Source organism: Ascaphus truei, chromosome 21, assembly GCF_040206685.1.
Source record: "Ascaphus truei isolate aAscTru1 chromosome 21, aAscTru1.hap1, whole genome shotgun sequence".
Classification (NCBI taxonomy): domain Eukaryota; kingdom Metazoa; phylum Chordata; class Amphibia; order Anura; family Ascaphidae; genus Ascaphus; species Ascaphus truei.
In genome coordinates this window covers 7,874,658-7,891,203 of record NC_134503.1, presented here as the reverse complement: position 1 = coordinate 7,891,203, position 16,546 = coordinate 7,874,658, and the positions used below count along the sequence as shown (strand labels likewise).

The window sequence follows — 16,546 nt, the reverse complement described above, 5'->3', positions numbered from 1 at the left end:
CTCAAAAGCTCATGTACTAACTAAACATAAGAACTGAAAGGTACATGCTTTATTACTTATTAATATTACAAGGTTCATTAGAATATGTTGGCCTAAATGAGTTTTCTCCAGACTACTGGAAACAAAAAAACAAAACCACCTTGTCAATGCATTTCTTCATAAAATTAGAATGGAGGTTGCCTCTTCCTTATTTTGTTTAATTAGCCGATCGCTAAAATAAAATTATTTGATTAATTTCCTCTCTCCTTGATTAATAGCTGTACCTGGATTATTTTCCCATCTGTTATCCCAGGTTTACTTAAAAGCGGTGTTGAAATACTGTACCCATCCTGAGAAAATGGTCTAGTGACATGAATACTAGCAAAACATTAGACATGGCTCTTTGATTCTTGCCAACCAAAGACATAAAAAGTCAGCCAAAATGAAGAGAGAAATCCATTATTCCCAGCCTTTGAGGAGAGTGGACATGCCCAAATTCTGTGAACTTTCAAACCTGCTTTACTTTGGTTTCCTGACAGCACTTCAGGATCCGTCTTATCACCATTCAGATATTATGAGATGATACTTGCACAACATCAATCACATATGTAGCTATTAATATGTACAGGTACATGCCAACCGTTAAAATGCTTATTATTTATCTCCAAAAATATCTTCCCTGCTCCCATAAAAACATTTAAGAGGCTTCTACCCTTCTTGTAGGCTGTAGATAAAGTGGTGTTACACAGGTAGCTGACATACACTGGTACAAATTGACAACGGGATTGGATATATCTTAAAGCATAGGAATTAAAATAGAGGCACTCCACTGGACTTCCAAAGGTAATACATTTTGTTGAACAAGGATCAACGTTTTAGTCCGCTTGCAAACCGAAACGTTGATCGTCGTTCAATAAATGTACAGCTAAACCCCGTTATAACGCGCCTCGTTATACCGCGATTCGGTAATAACGCGGTTTTCCCGTGGCTCCCGTTTTTTTTGCACACACTCACTGCACACACTCACTGCACACACACTGCTCATTGCTCACACTGCCACACTGCACACACACTGCACACACACTGCTCATTGCTCACACTGACACACTGCACACACACTGCACACTGCACACACACTGCTCATTGCTCACACTGCACACACTGACACACTGCACACACACTGCACACACACTGCACACACACACTGCACACACACTGCACATTGCTCACACTGACACACTGCACACACTGCACTGCACACTGCACACTGCACACACACTGCTCATTGCTCACACTGCACACACTGACACACTGCACACACACTGCACGCACACTGCACACTGCACACACACTGCACACTGCTCATTGCTCACACTGCACACACTGACACACTGCACACACACTGCACACACACTGCTCACTGCACACACACTGCACACACACTGCACACTGCACATTGCTCACACTGACACACTGCACACACTGCACTGCACACTGCACACTGCACACTGCACACACACTGCTCATTGCTCACACTGCACACACACTGCACACACACTGCACACACACTGCACACTGCACACACACTGCTCATTGCTCACACTGCACACACTGACACACTGCACACACACTGCACACACACTGCTCATTGGACACACTGCACACACACTGCACACACTGCACACTGCACACACTGCACACTGCACACTGCACACTGCACACACACTGCACACACACTGCTCATTGCTCACACTACACACACTGCACACACACTGCACACTGCACACACACTGCACACTGCACACACATTGCTCACACTGCACACACTGACACACTGCACACACACTGCACACTGCACACAATTATTATATAGAAATAAACAGACAACTGCACTTTAACAGATGTATTTTGCCTGTCTTGTGACTTTTGTTTCACAAAGTTAAGGGGGTGGGAAGTCATTGTGCTGTGGGGGTTGGGGGGGTGGCGGGGCCCTGCGCTGCGCTGCGGCTACGGCGGGCCCTGTACTGCGGCGGGGGGGGGGGTTAGCGGTCTGTGTGTGTGAGTGTGTGAGTGAGTGCGTGAGTGCCTGCATGTGTGTGCGCGCGTGTGTGTGTATGAGTGCGTGAGTGCCTGTGTGTGTGTGTGTGTGTGTGTGTGTGTGTATGTGTGTATGTATGAGTGCTCCAGCCCGAGTCCGTGGAGGGAGGGGGGGGGGGGAGAGTAGCGGGTCCCTCCTGCAGCCAGTGGAGGGAGGGACCCATAGAAATGAACAGCACTTGTCTTCCGGAGACTGCTTACCTGTCTCCAAAAGCAGCACACTTATGCAGGCACCCCTCACGTTCGCCGTGCGCATGCGCATGCGCCGTGCGGCTCGTGAGGAGTGGATGTTGCCTGCCAGTTCCCGCGGTGACAGGGGGAAGCGGGGACAGGAGGGACATCCCCGCTCCCATCTCCTGCCCCGCGGCCTGTCCCGCGGTGACAGGGGGAAGCGGGGAGCGGAGGGACATGCCCGCTCCCATCTCCTGTCCCGCGGGATGAATATGCGCTAAAGAGCGGCGGCCATTTTTTTTTCTCGCGACCCCGTTAGTAAGGCGGTGGTCTCGGGGTGGACCCCGAGACCCGCGTTATAACGGGGTTTAGCTGTATTACCATTGGAAAATCAGTGAAGTGTGTCTTTATGACACTGGTGGTTCTGCTTCCAGCAGGACTGTTCTTACTGCGCATCCGTGGCAATTTTTTTTTTATATGGTGTAAACATCATTATTTTCTTAGTCTTTGCACTGGGCTTTGGCGCGACCTCTCAGACAAACAAAGTTTACATGTACTGAGGGAAGTGTTGGATTTCTTAAATAAAAACCACATCGGAATGCACAAGAAGAGATCTTACAGGAAGTTAAAAAAAATAACGGTCAGTGCGGCCTGCTAGTTTAAAGACTTTTTGACCGTTACTAACAATAAAACCAGACATTTGCATTTAAAGATAGTATATAATGCTTCTAATCCAACAAGTGGTCAAATAAAAAATGTTTTTATAACGTATTTTTCCAATCTAGACAACTACGGTGTGTCCTAGTTTGTTTCTGCACTGATTTTATCCACAGACACCCCCCCCCCCACCCCCCATATGTTCTGGAGAAATGTAATGAATTAAGGATACTTTCTCACCTACAAGATGGCTGCTATGCAGCGTCATCAATGAGATTATGTGCCTCTTAACTGCTGCCACTTAAGTTTCTGAAAGAAAATAGTACATCAAACATGAGCATCTCTTGTAGCAGAAGGAGCCTGATATGAATGCTCTCGGTGACCCCCCCCCCCCACCCCCCCCCCTCCACAAACACCCTATATCATGCAATATGAACATAAAAGGTGTAAGGATTGCTGCTTTGAACCCACTGATTTGAGATGGAGGAAATGCAAGGTATTTTATCCTGGCTTTTATATTGTGTTTAAGAGCACACTGATATCAGAAAGATATATTAACATACATCAGCATAATCGTATCTTGTTTCTGCACATTTCCCCTGTGTGATGTTTTGCAAGTCAGAGCGTCTTCCGCCATGAAAATGAAGGCGAAGCAGAAGGAAATCGGCTCGCAAGACATGGTGAAGAATACTTCCATGAGACGTTCGGACTTGCCCGCTCCGAGGTTGCCTTGGAGTGGTGGGCAAGCTTATCATACTTTGGTCAAAATACAGTATGTAACTATTTCTAATATTTCATTAAAATTGGATTTTGAAGGTTTTGCAGGCATCTATGCAGTACAAGTTGCTAGAATGGATTGATTAGGATAAAAGGTTTTAGTGCATTTGGATGTGTGTTGATCGTGTGCTTATTTTGTTAAGACCAACAGCACTCGAAGTAAATTACAAAACAAATGTACCGCAAATAAAAATACCACTTGGGAGCAATTTCACATGTCTCAGGTCTGCAGCCCTGCTTTTTCCCATTATCTCTTGGCATACAGTGCTTCCACTGCAGCCAGGGACTCTGGGTAAAGACATGCAAACGAGCACGTAGTGTCACCTTTTGCTTCAAATCCATTTTAAAATGAATACCTGCCGTATTGCACAGCATGGGTTAAAGAAGTGCAGAGCCAGTAACCCTACACACAGATAGTTTTTTTTGGCCTTTTGGGTCTTAGTGTGAGGCTGGTTATACTGGTTTTGTAATGTGAAGCTGGAGTAGGTTTCAACCACACATTATATAACTTATGGTGTGTAAAAAAGCACAAATGGACAAATACTGGCAGAGCTTACCAGAAGGCACGTTCTATAGTGCCGGGCGCGTTCTACGCTGGGCGCGCGCGGATTTTTAGTTGGCTGACATCAGTCAGCCTTTCTATAGAAGTGCCGCACGCGCACGGCAGGGAGAGGGGAGCCGACAGACAGCGGCGAAGATGAAGAAATTAATATTTTCGTGTGTGTGTATGTGTGTGTGTATGTGTGTGTGTGTGTGTGTGTGTGTATGTGTGTATAAATGCACGCACACAAAAAATAAATTATTAAACTTTTTTTTAATTAAAATAAATAATAACTTACACTCCCCTTACACTTACACATCATAAACACACACATACACGCATATGCACTTACCTGCAGCTCCCGGCTCTATATACACAGAAAGCATGCAGCACGTGCACGCGCGTTCGCATAGGAACGCACGGCCGCATGCAGTATATAACAGCCCTAACACACGAAAGTGTAGTTATACAAAATGCATGAAAACATTCATTCATTTATTTACACCGTAACTTAAAAAAAATAGTTACAATAAAAAGTGTATAATTGCATTGTATGCAGCAAGCAGAAGGGAGTGAGTAACCTGCTCAATGTAGTTATTGTAGTATAAGCATTGACTGTAGGTGATACGTTTGTAACAGCGGGTGTTCCATTATACAGCGAGAACCTTTCCATCTATGGTTAGAACATCAATGGTTCTTCAATTGTATTCGTTCTGAGCTTCATACAGGAAGATTGTCTTCAACTATTGAAAATACCCCCCAAGTCTTGAGACGACCAGTAAATGAGAGCTCCCTGGTTGTGCACTAGTTGATATTTATCATCAACACATTCATTTATTACAGCTTAACACTCTACTGACCATGTGTACAACTGATTAGAAACTCCTCACACCGTTAACCAAGGAAACCATACAGATGCAGAAGTGACTGTTTATAACCTGCAGGTTCTAACTTGTCTCTTTAAAAAATACCCCTTTCATTGTCATAACTCATCTTACATTTATCTTAAACAAGCTTCCCATGAAACAGACATTACTAGTCTTAGGATCAAGGCAGAAAACAAAGTCAGTATGAAAAGTAAGTGATAATATAATAAGTATAATTGCATATTTGATATCATTCTGTATTGTGCAACAATGTAACACACACACACACACACACACACACACACACACACACACACACACACACACACACACACACACACACACACACATATATATATATAGATATATATATATAGATATATATATATATATCTATATATATAGATATATATATATATATCTATATATATAGATATATATATATTATACACACATGTAAATTAATAATACGTTGTATTTGTTTGTGTCTTATACTGTATTTGTTTAATTTTCAGCTTTATTTGGATTGATCATGTTTTGTGGGTTAACAAAAGTTTCAAGAGCTTCCTGTGCTTTGCAAACGGAATATTTTTGCACCATATTTCCAGTGGGTAAGAATATTTAACGCATCCTTATATTTATTTCTCAGACGAAGTGTTAGGTCATTTCTATATTGTTGCAAGTCCCGGCATTCAGATCTGTGTAGTTCTTTATGTTCTCTATGTCTTTATTTATATAGCGCCATTAATGTACATAGCGCTTTACAGTAGTAATCAAATAAATAACAGATAATATAAATAACAGACTATGGGAATAAGTGCTTTAGACATAAAAGTAACATTAAGGAAGAGGAGTCCCTGCCCCGAGGAGCTTACAGTCTAATTGGTAGTTAGGGAGAACGTACAGAGACAGTAGGAGGGAGTTCTGGTAAGTGCGTCTGCAGGGGGCCAAGCTTTATGTATCAACATTAACATTGAAAATACATGCACATCACAGGTTACCAAAGGAAAGAAATCTGTATTCTTTAGCTAATGCGTTTACACACACCAGGTGATTTGTTAGCCGTGCATTTTAATGTGTTGCTGACTTGATCCTAAAATAAAGTATGTTAAACATAAGTAATCTCAAATTACGGTTTGATACGTTATTGTCTCTGTGGATCAATCGTGCAAGCACTTGGCAAATCAACGACATAGCCAAGCTTGCATCAATTAATACGTTTAAAAACACTGCCTGCCAAGTACATTTGATGTGTTAATTTTTTATTCATGTATCTCTAACTGTTCATGATTTAACTGCAGACCTCACCCCTTTGCTATTTTGAACCTTTTCATTGTTTGCAAAAGGGTTACTGGCGCTTATTTGCCATCAACGTTTGTGACTAAAACAATTGTTTATATAAGAACTCAATGTATTTAATTGTGGGTACAAATTATTGTTAAATATTCAATGTCTAAAATTAGTTCCCAGCACTCAAAAAAAAAAAGGAAGAAAATATGCCTTAGCCAAAATATCTCTTTAATACAAAAGTGATATAATATAAAACAAATATGGGGGATGGACTAATTAAATAGGTATATCAGTAGCTCCATAAATGGATAATCAAAAAGTTATACTCATACATCCGCAGGCGCCGACAACTGAAGGACATATGACTAATTACAGAGAGAAAAAACAGACTTGTGCCTTCAAATGTAAAACTGTAAAAGTGGTCTGTAGCCAAAAAAGGTAACTACAGCACCAATGATAAAGTCCCAAAATGTACACATACTGTATATAAGGGGAGCAATGTTTGGGGGGGGGAAACCCCTTCTTCCAGCCCATTCCCACAGTTCCAAAAGGTTGGCGTGATACTTCCCTTCTAATTATTGTTAAATACTGTTTTTGTTTGTTATATATTTTCTAGTTATTCCAGTTGGCCTTCTGTTTTATCTACAGATTATCCAGAAAACGTCAAATCCATCCTTTTTATTGTAAGCAATGTCGGCGTGATCAACTCTACGGTGTTCACCAGTCCAAATCTGAAATCTGTAACAAGTCTCACCCTAGCAAACAGTGGGATCAAAAGCATTGAATCCGGAGCCTTCCGCACTCTCCGTGGATTAACCAAACTTGGCTTGTATGGCAATCACCTGAACCTTCTGACGCCCTCTTGGTTTCATGATCCAGCCCAGTTAGAAAACTTGAATATATCTTTTAACCGTTTTGATGAAATCCAACCTCAAATGTTGGCAGGATTCACTGGTCTAACCGGACTAAATTTTACCGGAAATAACATTAATAAAATTGGAAGTGGGAGTTTAAGGAACCTTTCCAAGTTAACCTTCCTTGATCTGTCTTATAATAACATTTCATTCATACGACGAGATGTGTTTAGTCCTGTGCCGAATGCTACTGTGAGGTTGGGGGATAATCCGTGGAACTGCTCCTGTGAACTTGAAGATTTTTCAGTCTTTTTGCAAGGTAATATAGTACTGTATGTAATTGTATGTCTGCTCTGTGTTTACCACTTTACATATTACCTGGTGTATATATTAAAGGAGCAGTCTGTGCTTACTTTAATAGATGTCGTATTGGCCTTTCCAAAGCTGTGTTTATTTTTAAAAGCTGATGCTTTGTTCTGGAGATATAAGCGTTTGAAACATTGAATTGTCCGGGAGGTTAAAATGGAGCTCCCCCAGAACCCTGTGCAGTGTAAAAGTTACCCAGTTAACCTCACAAGCTAGAGGTTATGTTTTTTTTTTTAACACAAGAAAAAAGTTTATTTTAAGAGATGGATATGCTCAGGGGGAAAGATATGAGTTGAACTTGTATAGGCTTCGGGGGTTCTGCTTTAACTTTATTTTCTTCAGCCCCCCTCTCTCTCACCCTAAAGAGGAACATACTGCACTGGTAATAAGTGTCTGCAGCTGATGGTATCTGCGGTGACCAAAGTATTTGTTAAGTCTCCATCCTTTAAGGTGATGTAGAACAGAGGTTCCCAACCTACTTTACACTGCGTCCTCCCTGCTAGAAAATGTATGTTCTGCAAACACAATTAATACATCTTATTGGCTACTCATTATACTATTGATGACACAACTGTTTGCCCAATGCCAGGCAGTATAGTGTCCTGAGCTTGTGGGGGGAACACACGCTTAATAAGGTCCCAAACTGTCCGTCAGTGTGTGCAAGCAGCATGGGGGGGTCTAGCTGTCACTCACTGCGGGAGCTTCCAAAGTCACGCCCCACAATGCCCTGCCGCTGTGCAAAGCATTGTGGGGAGCGACTTTGGACGCTTCTGTTGTAATTGACAACTATACCGCCCATGCCAAGGTAGTTTGGGGCCTTACGAAATGTGCAGTCCTCACACGGGCTCAGGGACTGACTATACTGCCTGGGATCCCCCATTAGAAACCCTGTGTTGGGAATCACTGATATAGACAATTGGAAGCACTGAATGTATACTTAGTGTCTCTTTATATTGCAGCATGTTCCTTTTCAGAATGGGTCTCCGAGCACGAAGAACTGCTACAATACACGGGTTCATGTTGAGATCTTTCACATTTCTTCCTTTTTTTCTGTGTGATGATTCACTAACACAACAATGTTTGTAGTTACTGTAGTGCCGACAAGTATTCTAAAACAAATCTGGGGCAATCACCAACAAGAGGTCCCTGGCAGCGGAGGTCCCTGGCAGTCCCATTCATACTGAATGGGACTGCCAGGTACCCCTGCTGTGTTAATCCGATCGGCCATTAGTCTGTCTACAGAAATGTCACTGAAATGTTGCAGCATGTACCCAGCACGTACCCAGCACGTACCCAGCACGTACCCAGCACGTACCCAGCACGTACCCAGCACGTACCCAGCACGTACCCAGCACGTACCCAGCACGTACCCAGCACGTACCCAGCACGTACCCAGCACGTACCTGGGTCTTGTTGGTGATAGCCCCAGATTTTCCAAGGCAAGTTTTAGAATACTCGTCGGCTCACCTGTAAGAGAACAAAGCAATACCATTTATTTGTGGTCATGGTTGACAAATGCAATAATAACCCATGTACAACAAACCACATTTTAACCTGTTAAACAATTAAAGGCTAAAGTTGGCATTTTATGCTGCTACTTCTTAATTGTTACCCTGACAAGGCCCATTATAGTATAATTGGGTAGTTTAGCTCAATAATTATATTTATGCTATTCTGTTGCTGCTATCAGTCTGGATTCTAACATGAGTAGGTACTTTAGGTCAGTATCTCTTTTTATGTGGTTCTACTGTCGATCTCAGTATGTTTATATGATGATGAAATATGTTAGATCAGTAACGTCTTTTCTATGATGGCAATCAGTCACTATACAGTCGGTTCTACTCAAGGTCCTTTCGTATTTCAGAGCTTATAAATGCTTCCCAGTTAGCGGACGCTGCCGCCGTGAGATGCCACAGTCCACTGGACCTGAAAGGAGCTCACGTTTGGAATGTTTCCTATCACAATTGCTCACCGGCCGTTATATCAACACCCCCTGCAAACATGTTCCAGAAAGTGGGTTTACCTGCCGTCTTGGTGGTGCTAGGTAAGTCTGGATAGCTAATATGAATAGCTCTGTTTAATTATCTAGGGGAAATATTTGCAGATCGTGGGAAGAAAGAAGATGTCGCTCCAGTGGCCCTGGCAAAAAAAGTTTTTAGGAGTGCAAAAGTACAAGGATCAATGTTTTGGTCCTAGTAATCCTTGTTTTTTAGCACTACTAAATCGTTTTTTGCCAAGACCACAGGAGGGCCGTTTTCTTTTTCTTCCCAGGATCTGCTATACCCCAAGTCGCTGTAATTGTGAGTGCACCTACCCTCTCCTTTATTGGGGAAATATTTGTGACATGTAACAAGATTATCCAGGTATCCAAGTGCTTCACTTGCAGTATGTAGCTTCAGATTGTATTTGTCGTTCAACATTAAGTGTGGGTTTATCTAATTTACTGATGGTTGGCAACACGTTCATCTGGTGGCAAGGGGATTACCAGAATAGTGACTGGATGTATATCTTTAATATACCCATGGATCATCTAATCTCAGATTCACTCTTATCACAACTATACTCCACACACCAGATGAACTCTCTTCCCTCTAAGGCCGCGCTTATAGTGCCGGCGATGCGACGTCGCCCAAAAACAAATGCATGCCGCCGCTTGCGCTTATAGTAAGCGCGACGGCAACAATGCGACGGAGCGACGTCGCCGTCGTGAAAACTGGTAGCCGGCAATATTTAATTTTTCAAGGGCTGTCGCCTCATGTGACAGCCCCTGAACCAATCAAATGCCAGGAAACACGCGACGCCCGTGGCGACTTCAACGGGTGACGTCACCGGTCGTGTCGCCGTCACCATCGACAGCACTATAAGCGCAGCCTTAGACGTGCACTATTAATTCATGCCTGAATGTTCTCCTCCTGACACTATACGTCTCCCTACATAGCACTTGGAGCGTAAACTCTTCTTTCATTTGATGCACTTTCACTGCATTTGGTGACATTTTTCCTATATTAACTCTGGTATGTCATCTTTGCAAAGCACTGCTTACATGGCCGGCGTGATCTAAATGACAATGTGCATACAAACACGCATGCGTTGAGCTGGGCGCGTCATTTTTAACAGATCGCAAACACCTACGTTTTAACCTGGGTTGGGGGAGCCGGCAGCTAAAAGCTTCATTTGTATCACTAGAAAAGAAAATAATTCTAACCTTCTCTACCACTGAAACCCAATCCTCAGCTCGGATACAACACATGGTCAGCAGATTTCCCCCCTGACTGTTTTAGGGTCTGGCCCAAGCTAGCAATATCTGACACAAATGGCAGTCATGTCCCAAAATCTAAACACACTGGTCATACAGTATGCACATATAAATATGTATGATATTTTGGGTCTGATTTTATCCCTGGACCCATGGTCCGTTTTTTTGGGTGTCAACTGATTCTTGACAGATCGCAGCGCTGGAGAAAATGTATTTCTTATATTTTCAGCTTTATAGCGAAATCAACAATCTCCTTTAAACTCTCTCATGGGGGGACAAAGGAGTTTAAAGTCTTTCTTAGAAAAAAAAGGCTTCACATTTTTGCCAACTTGGAGACGATTTATTAACAAGCCTCGTCTTATTATTACTTGTGATGTTAATGACCTTATTTACCCCATATGCTTTACCCAAACAGTTTTGAGAGCCTTGTTCAAATGTGGTATGTTGTTACCAGTGGTATGTTGTTACCAGTGGTACTTTTATGGGGTATTAATTACTCCCACTCCAACCTTAGATTTATACTCTGTCTGCATCCCTCCTCCTTCCATTTTCCTTTTTTTGCTCTTAAACAAAACACCATTCTTTTATTTTATTATATATATATATATATATATATATATATATATATATATATATATATATATATATATATATATACAAACACACACACAGTAATATACTTCCTCCCAGAACCAAAGTACAGAGAATAAAGTATGGCCCATCCATGTAAGCAGTAAACAAAAAAACTATGTATTTAAGCAACCAGAAAATCCAAGGTTTCAGTTCAGCCTGGGACCCTTCATCAGGCTTTCCCGAAACTTGAGATTTTTCTTTTGTTTTAACGCATTGGTTTTTTTATTTGATCACTTACCCGGACATGCCGTATCCTCTTCTCTGTATTTTGGTTCTGGGTGAAGTATATTTTTATATTCTTATCTATGACGCTAATATATGATTATTAATAAGACGTGCTGTCTTCAATCTTATATTAATGCATACATGATTTAGTGCCTTTTTGCTTACGTGTAACCCCTTCCTATTCCTTATTTCTATACCCAAATTATGGCTAATGAAAAACAAAACCGAAAAAATGGAGGTAACGCAACTACTGCAAGTGCCAGTGATGATAATGGGTTTCTTATGTAACACTGACAGTGTACTTAGAATTTTGCTGGTATTATGAGTCCCTGCCCCTTATAACTTACAATCTAATATGAGACTTTGATTTGAACTAGGTTCACATGTTAAGAGAGCGAGAAGGAGCGTCTCAGTGAGTAAAGACACTGACTGATAATGACAAGGAGTTTGAAGCAGAAGGATCTGGTTAAATTATTGGTGTCGGCTCCTTGTGACCTTGGGCAAGTCACTTGATCAGGCACCAAAAACATAGATTGTAAGCTCATCTGGGCAGGGACTGTGTTTGTAATAATCCTATGTGCTGCGTACCGAGCGCTGTACTGTAATTGTGAAGCGATTTGAGTCCCATTGGGAGAAAAGCTCTATATGAAATAGTTATTATTATTATTATTATTATTTAAAGGCAGTGACATTAGCACTGAGCCGACTTCATGCACCAGCTCACATCCATGTAGCTTTGTGTAATGCTCCTGTTGCTGATAGCAGGCATATTATTACTTGCATTCCAAAAACAACTGCGTTATTGTTTATTTTATTGCAGTGATAGTTTTGTTCACTTCGCTGCTTTTCCTTCTTTGGAAGAAGAAACAAGACAAGAAACAAGTGACGCCCGATACAGAACGCGCTGAAATGAAGGATGTGAGGGATACAGGAGGACATCCTACAAGCGGCACAGTGGCAATGATGTCAATTAAGGTCGAATCATTTAATAAGGGGGATTTAAAAAACAACTCTATAACCCTCAAATCAAATATACCATCCGTGGGCCGGGCAAAATCTGCGTCAGCAGTTCTACTGAAAGCCGATTTCCTTCAAACAAATGCAACGCACTGTAAGAAAAGAGCCGAACAGCAGCACACTTGTAAAAGCAAAGACATGAGGAATGATGATGGTTATATCCCAAGCGACGTGTCGGATAGCAACATGGAACTGTGGTATTATAATAGTCTACAGAGTAGCGATGACAAACATTCATCAACTAGCCCCTCTGTACCAGTGAGTGGGGCACCTACAGGAGACCTTATTCAGAACCCAGCTGATATAAACCATTCAATGCTAGAGAGAGTCCGCATTGCATCGCAGATCCATCCAATAGCAAAGCGCTTAGTAGAGGGAGTGTGCAGTGATTATAATAGTTTTCAGAGAGGCGATAACAATTCATCAACTAGCTGCTCTGTACGAGTGAGTGGGGCACATATAGCAGACATTATTCAGAACCCAGCTGATATAAACCATTCAATGCTAGAAAGAGTCCATATTGCATCGCAGATCTACCCAATAGCAAAGTACTCAGTAGAGGGAGTCTGCAGTGATTATAATAATTTTCAGAGAGGCGATAACAATTCATCAACTAGCTGCTCTGTACGAGTGAGTGGGGCACATATAGGAGACATTATTCAGAACCCAGCTGATATAAACCATTCAATGCTAGAGAGAGTCCATATTGCATCGCAGATCTACCCAATAGCAAAGCACTCAGTAGAGGGAGTGTGCAGTGATTATAATAGTTTACAGAGAGGTGATAACAATTCATCAACTAGCTGCTCTGTACGAGTGAGTGGGGCATATACACAAGGCATTATTGAGAACCCAGCTGGTTTAAACCCTTCACTGGTAGAGGGAGTCCACATTGCATCACAGACGTCTCCAATAGCAAAGTGTTCAAAGCATTCAGTAGACGTCTGTAGCCACCTGGCATCGACAGATACAAACACAGAGAACTTCGAACCATTGGTATACTTGAGCGTTAATACTGCAGCTGAAGAACCAATTTTGACTAGCTCTGTAGACGAAGCTGTTGGTCAAATTAATGGTAATTTAAAGCCACGTACTTTAAGAAGAACTTTTACCTGGCCCAAAGAGAAAATCCAAAGTAACCAAGACTCTAGTGCTTTATATGAGGATTTTTTAAAAACACTCAACCTTTATCCAAATCCTGGAGCCACATTTACAGCAAACAAGAAAACCAAAGATGAGAGCTTTCAAGACTGGGATTTTGGACATCATCTTACCATGTGTAATACATTAACAGAGAAGAAACTTTCAGCAGACAAGTCGGGCTTAAAGGAGTCTCCTCCAGATCACACTTTCGTAAAACAAAATAAAGGGGGATCCAAATCTCAGGAGGGCGTACGCCGTAATATGTCATCAACAAGGAAAGTGTATCAGAGGTCCATGAATAATAACAGAAGGCAAAGAAACCCCATTGCTTCTCCGGAAACTGGTGTCCAGAGGGAAGATCTTCATAGTCAAGACTCGGTAGGGAGCTTCAACCAGAGGACCACACCTGATGATGACAAGTTACTTGAAAACAATGAATATAATTTCATTGATCTGTTGCATGAAGTGGTGGAGAATCACGGGAGATGGACAAGAGAGAGATGGAGGCAGACCCATCACCAACGAATTCCCAATCGGTCATCTCCACAGTCATAGGGGAGGGGGGACTTTGATGTCCATTTTCCTATTTAGATTTGTTGAACGTGAGACTTGTGAGAGAACTCAGGACCACATATACAATTTGACTCTGATGTTGGCCTGTTAAAAACTATTGTTATCTGGAAAAATCCTTTCCAACGTCTCCATGACCATAAGAACATATTTACAAAATGCTGTCCCAATGTATGAGGTATAAACTTACCCCTGATTCGCCTGATTCTTATTCATTCAACTCCTGCATACCACAAATACCGGTAACATTGCATTGTAATGATGTTCAGAAAATCTCCATGTCCAGTTGTAGATTACGACTTCTTTTGTTGAAAGTAACGGGGCTGTCACAATTTTCCACTTCCACTCACTTTTCCTTTTAAAGCTGCAGTTCAGTCTTTTTTTTTTTTTCATTTATGTTTTTACTTCAATAGTTTCATGTGTGCAATCTCTAATTACCTAAAGAACTGTATAGCTGCAGGTCAAATCGTACTCCATGTATTGATAGGCGAAATTTGGTGACATAATTAGTGAAGGGATCTGTTTTTCTTCTGCTTCTGTCTCTCAGTGGAAGCTCATGAACATTCATGAGCACTCCTGCACAGACATGTGCTAGAGGGAGGGCAGGGCTGACCAAGGGTGTGCCAGGGCTTGTGACAGGACATGAAGGGGCAGCGCTTTAGCAAATGGCTGTTAAAATAGAATACAAGAAAATTGGTCTTTCAAAGTTGTTTTTTTGAAAACAAAAAATGCTAAAAGTATTTTTTCTTACTACGGAACTGATTTATTAAAAAAAAAAACACACATGCAGGATATTGACTGAACTGCAGCTTTAAATAATTTCCAGTGTTCTGGTATTCGGTAAACCCATTTTAGAATGCTAGTCTTCTTCAGTAAATATATTTGTGATCTTTTTATTCTCAAATATGAGCAATCATTTCTCACATTATACTAGTGTTGTATAAAGTGATTTTGTGAGCACTTATAACACCATGGTTTAAATGAGAAAATGGAGATAATAATGTTGAATGATGACACTCTTGTGTACCTGAATCTTAACCCCTTTACTACCTTACACCTTGCTGTGCTCTGCAAGTCAAAGGCTCTAATTACAGAATTTCCACAGTGGTAAAACAATGCAACATTTATTAATGAAACATACCCGTTTGATCTATGTACATACAACATAGCTTTTGTAAAATGTGTATATTTCTTTACACCTATTGTGTAAATTGCCACTGTAGTGCAGTGTTTCCGAAGCTTGCACAATGTTTTCCTGTACAGATCCATGTGTTCCCGTTTTATTTAGTGCGTTGTCTTTAGTTTGGAATAAAGTATGCATGGTGTAGAGGTCGGTCACTTTCTATATAGACTCATTTCTTTGTTACAGCACTTTCCTTTGGTTGAATTACATGACGTGGAATATATATGTTTACTTAGTACTTTTGCCTTGTAATTTAGGTTTATTAAATAAAATACATAATGGAATCTTTTGTGGTTTGTTCAGAGTGTACACTAGGTTTGGAAGCAAATATTAAGAATCCAGAGTAAAAATGAGTCAAACTTAACCTCCTGTCCTTAAATTTCGACACTTTAACATGCCATATTGCATTAAAATCATCTATCTCCCATTTGTCAACCTTTTTAATACCAATTTACAGAACTCTCCGCACATCAACCCCAGACTATTTCTCAAATTTTGATAATTCAGTGTATTCCGCCCCCAGCCCCACAAAATGTAATTGTTGAGCAACTAATCTGCATTATTCTGCAAACGTACAATCAAGAGTTTTGTTACCCGGAGGGAAGAGCAGCCCCGTAAATACTTCGACAACCACAATTTGTTGAGTCATGGAACATCAGCTACATAGTGGACGAGGTTGAAAAAAGACATATGTCCATCGAGTTAAACCTACAGTATGTTGAAGAGGCAACCCAAGCATGCAAGTTTTATTTATTGTTAACATAGGTTTGAAGCAGGGGGTCACTGTAACTGAACCCCATTCATTTCAGCTCGGGGGCACCCCCAGCTTCCGGAGATACAGTCATGGAAGCCGTGACATCATCAGGTCCGGCTTCCTACTGACCCGCGTGACGCGGGAGCTTTAAACTTTGCCAAGATACT

At 41.4% G+C, this 16,546-nt stretch overlaps 1 protein-coding gene across 1 annotated transcript; it reads left to right on the top strand.

Annotated features, from left to right (window-relative positions):
• Positions 1-3,539: 3,539 nt before the first annotated feature.
• LOC142472435 (uncharacterized) lies at positions 3,540-15,836 on the top strand. The gene is made up of 6 exons (XM_075579524.1): positions 3,540-3,606; positions 5,102-5,299; positions 5,604-5,699; positions 7,027-7,551; positions 9,463-9,642; positions 12,533-15,836. Exons 1-6 carry the CDS (start codon positions 3,540-3,542, stop codon positions 14,425-14,427), a joined length of 2,961 nt encoding a protein of 986 aa, XP_075435639.1. The 3' UTR covers positions 14,428-15,836.
• Positions 15,837-16,546: the final 710 nt, after the last annotated feature.